The 19,078-nt window shown below is 38.4% G+C and overlaps 1 protein-coding gene across 2 annotated transcripts in view; it reads left to right on the top strand.

Annotated features, from left to right (window-relative positions):
* PPP3CA (protein phosphatase 3 catalytic subunit alpha) overlaps positions 1-19,078 on the top strand; it is a 294,361-nt gene that overhangs the window by 267,981 nt on the left and 7,302 nt on the right. For both annotated transcript variants that reach the window (XM_033105697.1, XM_033105698.1), the window contains exons 11-12: positions 10,106-10,190; positions 17,425-17,522. In XM_033105697.1, coding sequence (XP_032961588.1) covers positions 10,106-10,190; positions 17,425-17,522 — 183 coding nt within the window. The remainder of the gene's footprint in view (positions 1-10,105; positions 10,191-17,424; positions 17,523-19,078) is intronic.

The raw sequence follows: 19,078 nt of genomic DNA, 5'->3' as shown, positions 1-19,078 counted from the left end.
TCTATATCCAGAATAATTCTTGATATATTAACTGTCCAGGTATTATGATTGTTAATCATTTAGACAATGACTCTACATTATTAACTTGACCTTTGTTATTTCATTCCATTTTGCTTTTATTGTCAATTTATAAAACTGATACGCTTCTATCATGAAAAGAGGTCCATCAAAGTGGGATTTCATGTGCTGTTGGTTTCTTTTTTTAGTAAAAATAACAAACTGAAGTGTCCTTTGTAAGGCATGGTCTGACTATGTGATAGTTCTTGAAAAATCAAGGGAAGCTTCCTATTTACTTTAAAGTCTTTAATTTCCACCCAAATTATTGTTATGCTTGCTTATAGTTGATTTCTGCAGCTCTCCTGAAGAGTCATTGAGCATATGAAACAAAGTGTCTCAGAAAACAAAAGTCCGTGGGATCAATTAGAGCTTGTCAATAAAAGTAACTTTTAACTAAATAGAAAGATAAGTAAATAATGACAATTTTTTTTTTTAACGTTTGGGTGTAGTCTGTACATTTTTGAGACTTCTGTGCAAAAAATTCAGTTATATTTTATGACAAGAGAAGTGGGGAAAAAAACATAGTCTGGGCTATAGTGGCCTTCCTTTAAAATCCATTACACAGGAGAGACTTAAATATATATATGTATATATCTTATGTTGCTTCCAAAATGGGATATAAGACAGAATAGCCTTATGCCAAATATTACACCATTGTAGTTTCTATTACATGCTGAGATTTTAGTGGAGCTAAAAAACATACGGAAGAAATTCAGAATATATGGTTTGGAGTTATTTGGAATGAGTAGCCATTATGTCCCAATTTTATCACTTACGGATATGTAATATAGTGGAGTTAGAATCGAAATTAGGAAGGTATGCCAAACAGTTTAGGTTGTAATCCTCAAAAAAAGATTAATTTTTACAGGGATTTTGGAGTTGTGTCATCCTGAAAGTGGTTTCCTCTGCCTGGCAGAGTAACTTGCGTAAGCATACAGACAGCTAGTTCGTGCGGGCCAGCACCTAACAACCTTTTTGGACTAGATTTAACCAGCACTGACCTTTGTGCCCGAATATTTGTATTACTGGGGTTCCCAAAGACATTTCAAGAAGAGTTGTAGGGGAATCCATTTGAACACCCTCAGCTGCCTACGTCCTCTTTCCTGAAAGTGATCAGCCTGGGGCCTCACTTGAGCGGGAGGCCTCATTGCAGCTGCTTCTTTCCCACCTCCTCCTTCTCAATTGCCCTTTTCCCATTTTAACAGAAGGCAAAGATCTCCCTGGATATAATCTCTAGGAACATGACTTTGAGATGTTTACTACTAGAGTACTAAACAAAGAGATGCTGGAAAAACTCGGAGTCTAGGAAGTTTCCTTAACCAAGGCAGCATGACCTCGCTTTTCTCCCCACCATTAAGCGCTACCATCCGATAAAATTTTACTTCTGTGCTTTTAAAATATTTACAAACATTTGTCATATTATTTGTCCTATCTAGCTCAATTACGTACAGCTAATAATTGTAATCCTGATTACAAAGGAATGTTAAACAAATAGAGCCTTATTGTGTTAAGAAATTTTTAAAAATACATTTAAATTTCTAAACATATTTTTCACAGCAAAGTACAATGAGGTGATAAAAATATTTTAAAGTAGAAATATATAATTAGTTAGCATAAAATCAAGGAAATTGAAAGAAAAAACAATTCCCAAAAAACTAATGTAAAATTTCTAAATATCAATGAATGTCTGGTTCATGGATTTTTTTTTTTTCTTTAAAAGGATGACGGGATGAACGTGCTATGATACTTATAGGCCATTGGTACAAAAAACATTGTAGTCATTTTAAAATAACAATATATGCAATATTCTAGTTTTTACAACTATTTAAGCTTGGAGATGGGAATAGTATTCTTTGGCGGATATTCTGCAGATGCATGAGTAAGAAATGAAAGACAAGTTTTAGTGTCAGCCTGTCAGAGTGGACACCATTACTCAGTGTTTATGATGCTGTCCCTAGATGCAGGACTCAAGTGCTTGATGGTCTAGAAAAAATGTAGTGAAGCACTCGTCACACTCAGAGTCAAGGACAAAACTGGATACAGGTCTGAATAGCTTCTGGATAGCACCTCTTTGTTGGGATATAGAAGCTCAAGATTTGTTATGTTAAGGTAGGTCAGGGAAAGAAAAGACAAAAAGATAAGATTTAGGGATTATATAGCACAGGGTTTGGCCCCATAGTTTTCTAGGGGCCAAATTGAATCATGTGTTCTCCTAAATAAGAGTCTGTATACTCATAATTTTATCATCGTCCAAGGTTTTTAGAGGCACCTGATATCATATTCCTCCTTTTCATCATGTCTTATATTTAAAAGGTGCTGATTTTGGATTAAATGCAACCAATTTTTTCTTTACTATTAACACAACAACGATATTTCTTATCTCAATACCTCATGCTTTGTTCCATCAATAGCCTTTATTCAAATTCAGTAATTGCTCTGTTTAACAAAAAAAAAAAAAAAAAAAAAAATCTGGAGGCAGATCTAATAATAGCAAAAGATTTCAGGCCAATATAATAATAGAAAACAATTTAAAAACAATAACAATTTTTAAAAGCAGGCTGCTCACATTCAAATAATAGGAAAACATTTCTATCTTATATTTGAGTATAATTGTTTTTATGTAGCTGGTCATCTTCACTTCTTACAGTTGTAGAAAGGTATTGAAATCAATTAGAATCTGTTGGATTGGGATTATAAAACAAAATTTTACCAGTCCAGTTTTCTCTTGGGACTGGTTGCAGGTCTGGAGTGAATGTAACTTCACCAGAGAGTTTTTCTTCATTGCCTCCTCCAACAAGCTCTTGCAATTCCCATATATAACATGGAGAATGGAAGGGATGGAGAGACTGCTCTTCCCAAAGCTCCTATCTCTTTTCCCTCAAAACCAAGCTCTTCCAAATAGGTTTATTTTTTGGCATTTTATTACGAAATGTTTCAAACACATATGGAAGTTGAAAGAATTGTGTAGTGGATACTCATCACTTTCTACAATTAACATTTGACTATAATTGCTTTGTCACTTACCTGTCTCTCTGCCTATCCATCATTTTAACTTCTTTTTGTTTTCTTTTTGGGAGGTGAGTGACAAAGTAAGTTCTGTTTATCTCTATTATGTTTATGCTAATGTCTAAGCTCTTATTTTCTGGTACTACTATGCTAAAGCCTTTACAATTTAGCCCTGGGCATTTCTTGCTTCTCTTCTCACCCTACTCTCACCCTAAGGTACCCAAACTGCACTCACAGCAGACTTCTCACCCATCATCTGAACATAACATGCATCATTGTGGCCTTCACATGTTTGAGAATTCTCTTCCTTATGTGGAGAATACCCATTCTCCCTACTCTTTGACTCTTACGTATCTCTCAAGATCCTTCAACTATCATCATTTCAGTGAACATTTTTTTCTCATGCCTCCAGGCAATTAGCACGTGGTGTGCTGTTAAATTTAAACAATCTGTTTGGGGGAGGAGGGGAGAATGGCCCTGGTTGATAGCATTTGCAGATTTCCATCGTATAAATTCTTTTCCCTACAGCTGATTTCAGGCTACGTGGTGGTGGAGTTAAGAGATGCACTTAGTGTACTTGCGCTAGCTGACAGAGCTCTAGCACACCACTGCTGCTTCCTTTCTAATGTTCGACACATTCCAGTGTGGTCGTTCACATAATCTCCCAAAGCAGAGACCATGCTTTATTCGTATTTCTGTTGGTAGCAGTTAGTTCATGGCAGGCTATTTAGGATAGAATTCAGAAGAATACTTGATTGATTTGGGTATTAAATCGTATCCTATATAACACCTTCTACACATGCCTAATTGAGATAAAAATGAGCAATTTATAGTAGGAACTGTGGGCCAGGTGACAGAGCCCACATCTCTGATGTGCGGCAGATATCCCACGAGGTGAGAATCTCTTTTCACTCCACATGTAGGCCCTCTACTGTGTGGTGCTGCTCCAGTTTCCCAGTTCCCTTCAGAGGCTGAAATAACCCTGTGGGAACGTAGCCCTCAGCAGGCCATTTGGCATAGATACCTTTACGACTTCATGAGAAATCAGCAAGGTACTAAGTTAAGGTCGAGAAGGACATATGTTAAAAGCAAAACTTTAAAGATTCCCTTGATCTTTTCCCCTTTGAGAAAAAGTGTGCAGGGTTGCCTAGATTCTGGAAATAGTAACATGATTCCCCCAGGCATAAAGAATATTAGAGCTTAAAAGTTGAAGAGCAAGAGAGGCCCCCAAAAGAAGGGATAATTATTTCAATGGAAACACACAGTGAAATTTTATTTAAAATTACTACTTTTTTTTAAAACATTTAAATGTTGCCTTTCAGTTTTGGACTTTCAAGTTAAAAATAAGTGATTATATCTTTTCAATGAAAAAATGGTTACCACAGTTTTAATGTAAAAGGTATTTTACGTGCCTTATTTAGTTATTTATTTTTAAAGATTTTTATTAAAATATAGCTAACATAGAATATATTATTTTCAGGTGTACACAATAGCTATTCAACATTTATATACCTGAAGAAGTCCCTCTAAGATTCCTTGTAATTCTGGTTTGGTGGTGATGAACTCCTTTAGCTTATTCTTGTCTGGGAAGCTCTTTATCTGTCCTTTGATTCTAAATGTTAGCTGCTGGGTAGAGTAATCTTGGCTGTAGGTCCTTGTTTTTCATCACGTTGAATATTTCTTGCCAGTCCCTTCTGGCCTGCACTGTTTCTGTTGAGAAATCAGCTGACAGTCTTATGGGAGCTCTCTTGTGGGTAACTAACTGCTTTTCTTTCGCAGCTTTTAAGATTCTCTCTTTTTCTTTAAGCTTTGGCGTTCTAGTTATGATGTGTCTTGGTGTGGGCCAATTTGGGTTCATCTTGTTTGGGACTCTGCGCTTCCTGGGCTTGTATATTTATTTTTTTCCCCCGGTTAGGGAAATGTTTTGTTATTATTTCTTCAAATAAGTTTTCAGTTCCTTGCTCTTCTTTTCTCCTTCTGGTACCCCTATGATGCAAATGTTGGTACACTTGATTTTGTCCGAGTGGCCCCTTAAACCATCCTCATTTTGGGGGGTTCTTTTTATTTTTGCTGTTCTATTTGAGAGTTTTATGCTACCTTATCTTCTAAATCACTGATTCAGCCCTCTGCTTCATCTAGTCTACTGGTGATTCCCTCTAATGTATTCTTCACTTCAGTTATTGTATTCTTTATTTCTGAGTGGTTCTTTTTTATGTCTTCTATCTCCATTTTTATTCCTATCTCTTTGTTGAAGTTCTCCCTGAGTTCGTTGAGCATCCTTATAGCCAGTGTTTTGAACTCAATGCTTGGTAAATTGCTGGTCTCCATTTTACTTCTTTTTCTGGAGTTTTATTCTGTTCTTTTATTTGGAACATGTTTCTTTGTCTCCCCATTTTGGCTGCTTCCCTGTGTTTGTTTCTATGTATTAGGTAAGGCTGCTATGTCTCCTGGTCTTTAAATAGAGTGGCCTTATGTAGTAGGTGTGCTGCGGGGGTCAGTGATGCAATTCCTGGTCACCTGAGCCAGATAGTCCAGGTGCATTCTTTGTTTGTCTTGTGTGTGCCCTCCTGTTGTAGTTGAACATTGTTTGCTATTTGCACATCGATGGGAAAACTTGATACATGGGTTGCCTGAGTTGTGAGGACTGGCCATGATTACAGTGGTGGAGCTGTTGAGCTGGGTCTGACCCTCCAGAGCAGGATTTGCTTTAGTAGGGTTCTGGTGCCTGCCCAGAATGCCCTATTGGTGTGTCATCTCTATAGATAGCTGCATGATTCTCTGGATGCATCTGAAGCTGGCCACTGGGTGTGCCAGCCCCAGCACCTCCTGGGAAGGGCCCCACCACAGGCCAAAGTAAGCTGCAGCTTGTGCCCTATCAGGAGCCACCTGACATGAGCCACAAAGTATTCCATAGATGTCCAATGCCCATGCTAGGTTTGGAGGTGCCTTGAGAGGCCAAGCCAGAACTGAGCCTGGCTGTTGCTAGTGCCATTCTTAGGGCTCCTCAGCCAGAGGTGTGGGACCTGACGAAGGCAGATGCTGCTTGTTTTGGTCTTGTATACCTTTGAAAAATTCTGGGAAAGTCTGCAGCATGAGCCAACGCAGGATGTTTGTATGGAAAAGCCACTGAAAGTTGGGTGGAGCTGGGTCTTAGTGAATCAGGTCAAAGGAACAGTTAGCCAGGTTGATGGAGACTCAGATATGGTGGCCACGTGTGTCTACATGCTGGGAGGAGGGTGGTCTCAACAAAGAAACAATGGCTTCCACCAACTCCTCTGGGAGAAAGCTGCCCTTCCATCCCTCATCCTGAAGCCAGAAACTCTTCTTCCCCCATATGTCCCTGGCACCTTTTGATCTGCTGCCCCAGGGCTGGAGCTCAGAGCAAGTGATTCCATCAGCGAGTAAGTCCAGGTACAGGCCCTTTAAGAGGAGTGCCTGGGACTGCAGCCGCCCTCATCTCACTGAACCACAATCTCTGCTGGTTTTCACAGCCAGAATTTATGGGGACTTCTCTCCCCGGCACTGGAACCCTGGGCCGGGGAACCTAGTGTGGGACTGGGACCCCTCAGTTTTCCACAGGGGACCTCCACAGCTGAGCTATCCCTCCTGATTTTTAATAGTCACACCAGGTGTGGGAGCAGCCTTTTTTACATCTCCACCCTTTGTACCAGTCTTGAGGTGGCTTCTTTTGTATGCCCTTAGGTGTAGGACTTCTATTCAGCTAGACTTCAGATGATTCTCAATGATGGTTGTTCTGTAGTTTAGTTGTAATTTTGATATGGTCCTCAGAAGAGATAAGCACAGCATTTACCTACCCTGCCACTTTGACCAGATCCTCTGCCTTCATTATTTAATATCCTGAATTTTAATCTGAGCTACTGTGATACATTTCCACAACTTAAACAGAGCAAGTACCAAGAGTGTTGAATATGACATTATATTTGCATACTGCAGCTAGTAAAATTCTGAAAAACATATGTCTTTCCTTGATCTTTCTATTGATTTATGGACTGTGAGGACTTGCAATGGAACATAAGTATTCAAAAAAGAGTTTTAATGATCTTTGGAAAACAATAAAACCAAAAATAGCAAATATGAAATATACAAGAACTTTATATTTGAACCTAACTCTATCCTACTGTTGTTCAGCTCCTTTAAGTTCAATTACATATTAATTCAGACATTTTATTTGAATATTTTAAATTTTTGTCAGGTTATAAGTGTGTAGTATTAGTTTAATTTCGGTTTTGATTATTTGGAAAATATTGAAGGTACTCACCAGGATAAAACTTTGAGACATTATTTTTAATGTCTCTTCTTACAGTTTATGATTATGTTATTTGACTTTTTGCGTAAGTATATTCCAATTTTATAAAAATGGTAGTAAAACCTCTTACTTACATGGAATATTGAGAAATTTTAAGAGACAACATTTCCTCATTAAGAACAGTACTATAATATGCAGTGAATCACCATTGTTGGGAGTACAACTATGAATACATGAAGTAGAATATCTGTTACACACACTCCAGTAAATCATTTGGTCTGAAAAAAATAAAATATGATAAACTAGCTCTGACTATCAAAATGTTCATTTTACATTTAAAATTTAATCTTTATTTGAGCATTTTCTGAACATCAGCTAATACTGAGCTTGGAAGAACAGCTCTACATAATTTATTTCCTTCCCCTCCCAACATAGTGTCTTGCTTTTTTTTGTTCTGGTTGTGGTTTTTACAAGTCCTTTATTGAAAATTTTCAGGGAGATTATCCTTTTTATGTATTTTTCATTTTATTTTATATTTCCCCCTTCTCATTTCTCTTAAATATATACAATTTATTTCTAGACATTTAACTACTCCTTCTTGCTACTTTTTTTGTTGAACTTCTAAATATAGTCAGGATTTTTGGAGCTGTCCTACACTTTCCATTCTTTGTGTCTATTAGATGGATTTTACAATCTGACCATACTGTTTGCTATAGAGGGTCAGAATCGTTTCCCTCGCTTAGCACATCATGACTTGAGTGGAGTGGGTCGGTCACACTGGGAAATATTAAACACAGAATACTAATAACACAAAGTTAGACTAAAAGCAACATTTAACTGAATAACTGGAAATATATATATAGGAAAACCTCTATAAGGAGAGTAATTTCCATTCCAGTTTTATTTTCCCCCTAACAAATGTCTTTTAGTAATCTCTTGATCATAAATTATATAAAATCCAAGCACAGAAATGTCAAACTTTTAGATGGTCTCAGGACAGGATTTATTGTATAAAGAATCTTAATTAGAAAACATATATAATGTTTCTAAAATCTCAGAATAAAGTTTGAGGCAAGGATCCTAGACCCACCCCCATTTTCCCCTCCAATGTTCCAGCCAGTAGAGTATAATTCTAGGAACCAATAGTGAATAAAAATCCGTGGTTCCACTTGATCATCAGAAAGACTGGATTGGAGAATGGCTTTCTCCCATATAGATTTAAACATACTCTACTCATTTGCTGGCAGAATAGCTGGCGATGAGAATAATAAGTCCTGCTAATCAGATGTGTTGGGAGATAACTGCCATGGTATGATTGCCACAAGAGAGAAAGAACTGGGCAAAATGTGGGTTGTTTGAGGGCATTCATGTCAGAGAGAAGGTGAGAGCAAGCCAGCTCACCGGTGCACGCCTTCTGGGGAATACCCGTAGGCAGGTAAAATGGGTGTGCATTAGTGTAGCTTCTGACAAAGAAGAAGAAAGTGGCCCTTTATGTTTTGACTTCTTTGGGGTGGAGAAAAAAGCAGTGGCCTGTCCTCCAGCCATTTCAACATGGCAGGAGAGTGCTGGTGTGAGTTGTCTTTCTTGTAGAAATGTTAGGGTGGTTATTCATTGTTTGACCCAGTCAAACAATGAAAAAGATTCCAAGTCACATTCTTAGAAGCCCTCTAAGGGAAACAGGAGACTCTTTCCTTCCAAAAAGGTCAGAAAGCTTGTTGTTATCATGGATTAAAAGACAAAAACTTACACCAGTTACCATCCAGAGACTACCAATAGTCTTTGAACAAATTTTGTGACTTAAAACTATTTAGTCGGATTAAGAACGTTTCTGATATTATCTGAAAATAATATTTTGGTTTATTTCTATCAGTGGCAATAGAATTAGAAAGACAATCTGCTTGTGTTAACATTTTCCATAAAATCCCATATAATGTGTAAAAACGACAATTTATTCCTGTAACCTTGGATCATAAAAATCTTAGGAAGAAAGGTATGTTTCTGTGATTCGCATTTTTCCAACCATGCCTTCGGAAGAAACTGTTTATAGTGACCATCACCTATATAGATTGATTTTTTTTTTTATTTGGAAAATGTAATAAGTAATGAAATATGTAACTTCCTTATATAAGTACTAAACTACAAACCATGTATCACCATCTCTCACTAAATTCAATTTAGTAGTTTTCTGCTTTTTCCTCTAGAACTTGCAAACCAACCAAAAGATGAAAAAGTATCAGGTGCTAAAACAAATGTTTTATGGCCATTAAATAGTATAGACAATGTTCCAGGGAGCATAGCGATTTGAGACTCCCTGGTTTGATCACTTTGAGGGAAAACTTTTGAAAAATCATTTCCTAAAGTCCCCTTCCCAGCATGGAGACGGGAAATGAGGAGAAGATCCTGGTGACTCACTTTATTTTTCCTGCCAATGCACGTTCTCTTTATATAAACAGAAGAGAGAAGGTAACTCAACCAGAAGAGAAGGGTAGGAACCTGCCCTGTCTGCTCAGGGATTTTTCAGTTAACTCTTTACCTACCTACCCTTGGAAATCTCAAAAGTTACTCTTTGGCATTTCTGGGACCTGCCAAGAATCACATCTAAATATTAATGGCCAGATGCATAGGTTTTCAAATTGATTTATAGGTAAATCCTCTTGGTGGTGGTGGTGGGGGGCACTGGTTTTGTTTCCTACAGTCTATTATACATGAAAACTTGTAAACGAATTAGTTATATAAAAAGTCACTGACTAGTCAACTCTCTGTTTTACAATATAGGAGCCACAGCTGCAGCCCGGAAGGAGGTGATAAGGAACAAGATCCGAGCAATAGGCAAAATGGCCAGAGTGTTCTCGGTTCTCAGGTGGGATCATTCTTCCTCTGTTTCTGTTTTGAATTCGATTATGTGTGTCATTTAATTAATATGTTAATACTTTAATGATTTAAGTATTTTACTAGGAGATATTTGCTTTACCGTAATTTTTTTTCTTTTAAATGCAGTTGTCAGTTCCTCACTGTTTCAGTCAAAATGAAATACACTGAATTATTTCTGTAGAGAAAGCCTCTAAACTGTTTCACATTTTATCCTTCTGTTTGCTGCTGGACTTTAAAACATTTATTTCACAATAGGTTGAACATGTGAAATAGGAAAGCTATTATAACCTTTTTTTTTTTTTTCATTCTGGCTCTGTGGTGAAAGATGAGTTTATTATGTGCATTTCATAGATTTCTGGGAAATGAACATCAACCATAAAGCTTGTTCATGTGAATCTATAGTATTCTAATAAATCACTGAGAGAAAAAAAATAGTTATTCAATGTTTTAATTCCCATATGGAAGTTATGTTTTAAATAGACCATGAATTATGTTATTATTAAGCCTGGATTTAGAAAACAGGAATTTTCTTGAAGAGAATTAACTATACTTTTCTTTACTTAAATTTAATGATTTAATCTTGGGTAACGCAAAGTAACTATATTTCTCTTCCAAAAATTAGTTTAAAATATGTATGTTTATATGTGAGGAGTGTATGTAGTCAATTCATAATTACACATTAAAAAGAATAAATAGGAAAATCTTGGGAAATAGTCCATCTACATATTTCATATAATTTCATAACCTAATTTTTGCCAAATTTTTGCCTCAACTCTTTCTCATAGAGTAGCTACACTGGCTCTTTCAGTTTCTCCTCTTGCTATGTCTACCCTCCTCCTGGTAGAGTCACTAAAAAGTAACTAAATAACTTGATGCCACAAGCAGGGAGCCATGAGGAAAATGAAAAGTATTATCATCCTTTCTCCAACACACCAATCAAAGTTAATAATAGCTCTGTGGTAACCAGTCAGCTCTTGAAAAGTCATGTTACAGCTGAACATCGAGCATCGTTGCTCCCTACAGCCTAATGAATGAGGCAGCCTTTGCTCTAACTGAACTTTTAGCACTCATTTCTTCATTCAGTAATAAATAGAATAAAACTTACGTCATCAGTTCTGTACCATGAAGGAAAAAAAGGCAATGTAAAGGTATAGCAGGTGGGAGATGGGGCCCTTTTTTTCAGTATGTGGACGACAAAGAACTTCCTGATTAATGGCATTTGTACAAGTGTGGAGATGACCTTCATGGAGAGATGGCCTAAGAGTGTTCGAAGCCCAGGAAGACAAATGCAAAGATCCTTAGATAGAAACTAGGTCAGCAGATTTGAGGACCAGTATGGAGGCCTGTGTAGCTAGATGTACTGTGGGGGCAAAGTACTATAGAAAGATTGTAAGCTCAGTTGATACCTCTGTGCAAACACTTATTTATTGTGCCGCAGATTTATCAATAAATACTCACTCCTTTTGCTATCTGAAATCTCGATAAGGAGAAGTAAAGACAGCCCCAGAATTTCCATATGAAAGTACATTTAGGGATGAAGGAGAAGGCTTTCTTAATATAAAAAATTGTTTCTGTCTTTGTTAGTCTTCAGACCACATGAAGGTGGTAGGAGTGATGCTATAAGTCATCAGTAGGTCTTAAACTAGAAAGTCTCTCTGGTCCCCTGCCTATTGGTGCGTAAGATGTAATTATTCCCAGCTGAAAAATGGTCTGTTTGAACCCAGTGGTGATCATTGACTTGGCTAAGATTGCACATACTGATAGAAAATAAAAACAAGGTATATTTTATTGCTTGTCTATAATAAACATGTCTCAGTAAATTTGCAGAACAACAGGGGAATTCACATCCGGAGAAAAGTAAGTTAAGCTTGGTAAGTTAATATTGAGCATTAACTGTGTACCATCTACTGAGTTAGACGAAATGAGTACTAAATTGGAATGCCAGACGTGTAAACTATTATCAGTCAGTGAAATATGTGCTAAATATATGCAGGTAGGCTCTGCTGTGGAAGAGGACAGCGAGGAGTCCCTGTATTTCCCGAAAGGAATGCTTCCTGAGGCAGAGGCTGGCATGGCAGGAGGCTTGAAGGATCAGCTGGATTGCCCTGGGTGGAGAATTATAGGGATGGCATTCCTGGAAGCTGAGACATCATCAAGAACACAGTCACACAGTCCTAAGAGCAGCGTTTTATGGGGTGCTGGTTAAGTGCCAGATGCCATACCCCATGGTGTATGTACTTGACAGGAATCCACACAACTAACTTGCAAGGTCAGGTTGACCTCAGTCAGGAAACTGAAAGAGAGAGAGGCTGCCACTTGTCCAAACTCAGTAAGCACCACTAATGAGCGTCTGATTTGAAAGTGAACTATGTAGTCAGTGAATTCCAAGTATTTAAAAGAGCTGGATAGTTCAGACATGAAGGTGAGTGAGGAATCCAGTATAAAAGAGGCTGAAAATGTAGTTAAGTCCAGATCCTTGAAGGCCTGAATACTAAAGCATTTCATTTCTTGTGCATAGGGAATGAGGAACCGGAATGGTTTTCCTGGGATGAGAGGCATACTCTAACCCAGGTTTAGATACTGTTTGTTAATGACAGTGTGAAGATTGGATAGCAAGATGACGTATTGGTGTCCGGAGGAACATTTAGGAAGCTATTGACATGATCCAAGCTAAACTAGGCTATGGGAGGAAAGATACAAAGGAAGGGACAAAATTAAGGAATTTGTGAAGCTGGCAGTTTTAAGATACAGTGAATGAATGTGGATGGTGGCACAAAGCAGCCTTTGCAGGTAAAGTGTAGGCGTCCACCAATCACATGGACGCACATAAGACTTCTGTTTCAAAATGAACATTGTGAGAAAGCAGCAGGTGTGGAAGGTGATTTCTCTGTTACGTGTGGAATCTGAGGAGCCAGCAGTAGATGAGCTTCTTTCTCTGCATTTTTGGGGGCTAACCACACAGCATCAGCATGGGCTTGGGTGTTGGTTCTAAACAGCGGTGGCAGCATTTTGCAAAGCAGATCGCACAGTGTGATGGGCACTGGTAGTTTTTCTGGAGGCAGAACTATCTGTTAGGTTGGTGCAAAACCGCAATTTCTTTTCTTTTTTTAAAAAATTTTATTGGGGAAGGGGAACAGGACTCCACCGGGGAACAGTGTGCACTTCCAGGACCCTTCCCCAAGTCAAGTTGTTGTCCCCTCAATCCTAGCCATGGAGGGTGCCGTTCAGCTTCAAGTTGTTGTCCTTTCAGTCTTAGTTGTGGAGGGCACAGCTCAGCTCCAGGTTCAGCCGCCGCCGCCACTTGCAGGGGGCGCTGCCCACCATCCCTTGCGGGAGTCAAGGAATTGAACTGGCAACCTTGTGGTTGAGAGCCAGTGCTCCAACCAACTGAGCCATCCAGGAGGCAGCTCAGCTCAAGGTGCCGTGTTCAATCTTAGTTGCAGGGTGTGGAGCCCACCATCCCTTGAGGGACTCGAGGAACCGAACTGGCAACCCTGTGGTTGAGAGGCACATGTGGGAATCGAACCGGCAGCCCCCGGAGCCAGGAGCACGGAGCTCCAACCGCCCGAGCCACCGGGCCAGCCCCCGCAATTACGTTTAAACCAACCTCATAGTCTGGCTCTCTGGATCCGTGAGCTCTCTTATACTCTTTAATACACCTCTATACTGTTAAAATTAGCCAGAATACAAGAACCCTGACCTATGCAAGAGGTGATGAGAGAGAGGAATAGTGTAAGAATATTCCACCATTAAGAGGATGTTAGTATTGTTATCTAAGAAACAGGAAGCGTTTTATTGGGAGGACTCTGATAGGATGAATATGGCACATTTTCCTCTGGGATGCTGGAGGAATATTCATGTAAAGGTGGTTAGACATTCTGCCTTGGAGCTTCAGAGAGAGGCAAGCGTTAGAAATGCAGACATGGGAGTGAACACAAAACGGAAGCCGCATAAGCCGGAGAGAGTGAAGGGGAGAAAAAGCGTCTTGCAGAACAGTGCTTCCCAACAGAAATGTAATGTGAGCCACATCTGTAATTCTTAAGTTTTCTAAGAGCCAGTTAAAAAAAAAAAAATAGGAAGAAACAGGTGAAATTAATTTTAATAATGTATTCTATTTAACACATTCAAAATTTTATTGCTTCAACATATAGTCAATATAAGACTCATTAAAGACATATTTACATTCTTATTTCCGTGTTCTTTGAAATCCAGTGTGACTGTTACAGTTACAGCATATCTCAAGTTATGTTTCAAGAGGTTAAGAGACACCTACAGCTGGGGGCTCCCATATTAGAAAGCACACGTATGGACATAGAGAAAACAATCCGCCAAGGGACTGAGAAGGAGACTCCAGAGGAGGAGAAGCACCAGGAGCGAAAGGGGTACAATCCAGGGCACAGAGTCTTTCAAGAAGAAGGGCCTGGTCATCAGTGGGAAATATGGCAGAGATGTTCGTTTGAGAGAAAACTCAGCAGAGATGGTTGGAGTTGAAAATGGGGAAACTGCTAGGAACCTTTGAGAACATGGGTTTTTTGTGAGGCAGAGTGGCTGTCAGAATGTAGGGAGGTCAGGGGGTGGGTGGAGTATGTGAAGGGGGAGGAGAGGAGCAAGCTTCCGGTTATAAAATAAGTATGCCGTGGGAAAGTAATGCATAGTATAAGGAATGTAGTCAATAAAATTGTAACAACTTTTTACAGATAATTACTAGATTTGTCCAGGTTATCATTTTGTAAGGTATACAAATGTTGACTCACTATGTTGTATACCTGAAACTCATATAACATTGTATGTCAACTATATAAATTAAAAAAAAAAAGAACATAGGAAGAGAAGAAATATATTGAGTGAAAAAGGGAAAAGGGACAAAGAAACCTGATTTTGAATATGAGTTCAAAGAAAAAAAAGTTCACTTCATTTTTCCAAATCAATATATTGGCATTCAGAACATTTCTTTTTTATGTAACCTCTAGTGGTTTGACAGCAAAAGCCTGAAAAGGTTGAAATACCTGCAGGAAAGTAAACAGTGATTAATTCACCATCTCAAATCTAATATTTTAAGTAAACTCTGCAGTGAAGGATACAGAACTATAAAATATGCATTAATACTGCCATTCTCCATTCTATTTTCTTTTGACTCATGCGTTTAGGAAATGTTTTTTCAACATAGGCTGTGTACCAGGGGCTGTTCTGGTCTAGGCATTGTGATGCAGCAGTGAGCAAAGCAAACAGAAGCCCCTGTGCTCACCTGCAGCTTCTCTAGCCATGGTGTATTGAGCAGTGGAGCCCCCAAAAGGAAACAAATGACCTCTGTAGTTTTTCAGGGGTGATAAGTGCTTTAGTTAAAAAATAAAATAGGCAAGGGGAGACAGGGAGCATGGAGGAGCCTATGATTTTAAATAGCGTTCTCAAGGAAGTCCTCACTGGAAGGATGAGCTGACTTGAAGGCAGGGAGGGAGTGAGCCATGCTGATGTTCAGGGAAGAGTGTGACTAAACAAGTACAGAGAGGTGGGGGCGGGGGGATGGGGAGCGGCTGGGTGTATTTGAGAAACACACAGGTAAGTGGACGCTGGTAGGAGATGCTGGTCTGAGAGACGGGTGAGGATGGAAATGTGTGGGTCGGGGGCTAATGTTTTAAAGCTCTTGTCAAAGGTAAAGATTTTGCCTTTCACTCTTACTGAGAGCAGAAGCCATCAGAGACTTTTAATAGAGAAGTGACAGGAACTGCATAGGTATTAAAAGGTTCAGCCTGACTGCTACACTGAGAATAGTTATGGGGGAGCTGGGGAGGGAGAGGTGTAACAGCATGACAAGAATGGAGCAGAGAGACTAGCTAACCAAGCCAAGGTAAGAAATGCTGGTGGTGCTAAGTGAACGAAGTCAGTCATAAAAGGCCACGGTTTGTATGATTCCCTTTATGTGAAATTCAGAGAAGCAAACCTGCGGAAAGTAGCTTAGTGGTTATACAGGGCTGAAAGAAATGGAGAATGACCTCTAAAGGACAAAGGGTTTCATTTTTGGAGTGACAAAAGTATTCTAAAAATGACTGGTGATGGTTTCACAACTGGGTAAATATATTAAAACCATTGATTGAGTTGTACACTTTAAATGAGCGAGTTGTATGGCATGTTAATTATATCTCCATGAAACTGTTTTAAAAAGAGATGAGGGAGTCATATTGTGAGAAATGTTAAGATACAGGAAACATTTTGAGGATAGAGCCCTCAGATTTGCTGATGGAGGACATATGGCATGAAAGAGGGTGAAAGGAGTTAAAGAAGAGTCTTTTAAGCATAACTAAAAGATGGAGTTGAAGAAAGATTATGGAAGTGTAGCAGGTTTGGGGGAAGTTTAAGAATTCTGTTTGGGTCATGTTAGCTTACGTAAAAATGTGGGTAGGTAGTTGCACATATTATAAACATTGGATTTATAAAAATGTAAATATTTTTTGGTTACGTAGGATTACAGATATGAGGTTATTCCTGTTTCATGGTTCTTTAAGCATTATGATTAAGTGCTGTGATTAATAAATATAATTGAAATAATGATGAACATAAAATTGATTGTAAAACATTCATCATCATAAAATGATTTTATATTGGCAAAGCAGTGGGGAAGCAGGCTGTGAAAAAGAAAAGCTGGGAAATTTTACCAGTTGCATGATTGGCTGGTTGTCACTATTTTGCATGTTTATCCTGTAATGTCAAAATTCCTTAACAGCCTCCCAAATGTAACTTTTGGTTTCCTAATCCATAGATGGATTTTTTTTTTTTTTTAACCTCCCGTATACCCTCTGGTTTTCTCTCCCAAGTCAAATCAGCTTTATTTCTTTTTGCTGAGCCTTGGTGGGAAAGCTTGCATCTTCACTCCCCTTGGTTCACTTTGAAAATATATGTGGTGCCACGAGGATGCCCAGCAAACACTTTGTATTGTAGTGCCTGGTTACTAAATCAGAATGATTTTCTGTGTCTTTAATACTCAGAAGAGACTGAACCATCACAGTTGCATAAAGGTAAACTGTATCCTAGTCATGTCATTCACATAACATTACACCTAGATGAATGTAAGAAAATATAGTACGTTTTAAGAAAGAAAAAAAAAAATCCACAGAGCCAAGATGTAAATGTGACTTGTTATATGCATTGTTTTTCTTTCCAGTCTTTTCTTTTCCTTAAAAGAAAAGAAAAACTAATGTCCTCCCCCTACTATCATTGTGCTTTTGCAGAGAAGAGAGTGAGAGTGTGCTGACGCTGAAAGGCCTGACCCCCACCGGCATGCTCCCCAGCGGAGTGCTTTCTGGAGGGAAGCAAACGCTGCAAAGCGGTAAGCAGGCCCATTGGAGTGACTGTGTGCCCAGAGCAACTCAGTCAGCTGTGTCCTTAGAGCCCTGAGTACTCACGCAGCTCAGATCGGTCTTAGTCTTGAGTTCTTCTAGGCTCAAAGAAGGACGGAAACCCCACCTCAGCTTGACCAGTCATGTCCCACACAGTAGCTCCCTCTTTCACTGGAATAGAGTCTTTCCCTACCCTGCACTTCTTCATTTACATGTTGACCACAATCCAGGTCTCTCCAAAAGACAACTCATTTAGGTCACCTACATGCACAAACAGGTTTGACCACTTTGATTCAATCAGTTGCTAAAAACAGATTTTTAGTTATGTTTTACTAAGTGCTCTGATTATCAATATGATGGATAAACACACACACACACACACACACACACACACACACACACACACCCCCCCATAAGTCTAGATTTTAGTGGAAAAGGGTTCTAAAAAGGATGATTTCATTATTTACTTGAATAGAAATTGAGAGTCCAGTATGTCTTTTCTCTGATTTATACACCCAAAACATAAGAGATTGAGTAGAACCACGTTTTATTTTTGGAAAGAATGAAAACATTTCCTTTAAAAGAGAGATTTTGTATTAAAAGATGTAGCTTTCTTGGACGAGTGCTGTCCAATAGAACTTTTTGTGATGACGGAAATTTGTATGTCTGTACAGAAGCCACTGGCAATATGTAGCTACTGAGCACTTGAAATATGGCTAGTACAATTGAAAAACTCAGTGTTTTATTTTATCTAATTTTCATTAATTTGATTTAAATACCCACATGTGGCTTGGCTACCTTATTAGATAACGTGGTACTATATACACTGTTTCACTTTTTTTATCTATTTTAACTAATACTATCATTAGAGTCCAATTTTAACAATACTCTATGGAAATGTTGCTGTTAGAATAGACTTTAACAGAAACAGAATAAAAACAAAAATACACTATAACATTTTCAAAACAATCTTAGCCTCTTGCTTATTTTGTTATATATCTTTCCCTGAATCTTTTTTGTGTTTTTTTTTTTCCTACCTCTGTCCCTCAATCTAGAAGGTCCAGGTGTTCTTATGATTACATTATTTAGACATACCTCTTTTACATAAAGCACTGTTCAATTTCATGAATACGATACTGCTCAATGATCACATCCTAGCAGCATCACTTGAATTTTTTTTGTTCGTTTGAATTTATTCCAAAATCAGTATTTTTGAGTTTCCACAAAAGGAGAAAATTTTCTAAATGAAGGTAGGAAAATACATAGTATTGAAATAAATTCCCCCTATAGCTAAAAGTTATTTTAATAGCTTTTTAAAAAAACCCGGAATTTTTTCCACCAAAGTAAACATGTTGTCTAAAAATGTAGCATAAATGGATCATTGATATGCACAGAATGCACAGATACCTAATTAACATCTGCAAAGTTTTTGATAAGCACATTTTAAGGTACTACAAGTGTATTATCAGAAACTATGGCAACATTTGCTTTAGAAGGAAACATTTAATAATGGGTAGTACATGTTTCTAATATGTCGGTGCTGGTG

Source organism: Rhinolophus ferrumequinum, chromosome 5 (genome assembly GCF_004115265.2).
Source record: "Rhinolophus ferrumequinum isolate MPI-CBG mRhiFer1 chromosome 5, mRhiFer1_v1.p, whole genome shotgun sequence".
Taxonomy (NCBI): domain Eukaryota; kingdom Metazoa; phylum Chordata; class Mammalia; order Chiroptera; family Rhinolophidae; genus Rhinolophus; species Rhinolophus ferrumequinum.
This window is presented reverse-complemented; position numbering and strand designations above follow the sequence as displayed.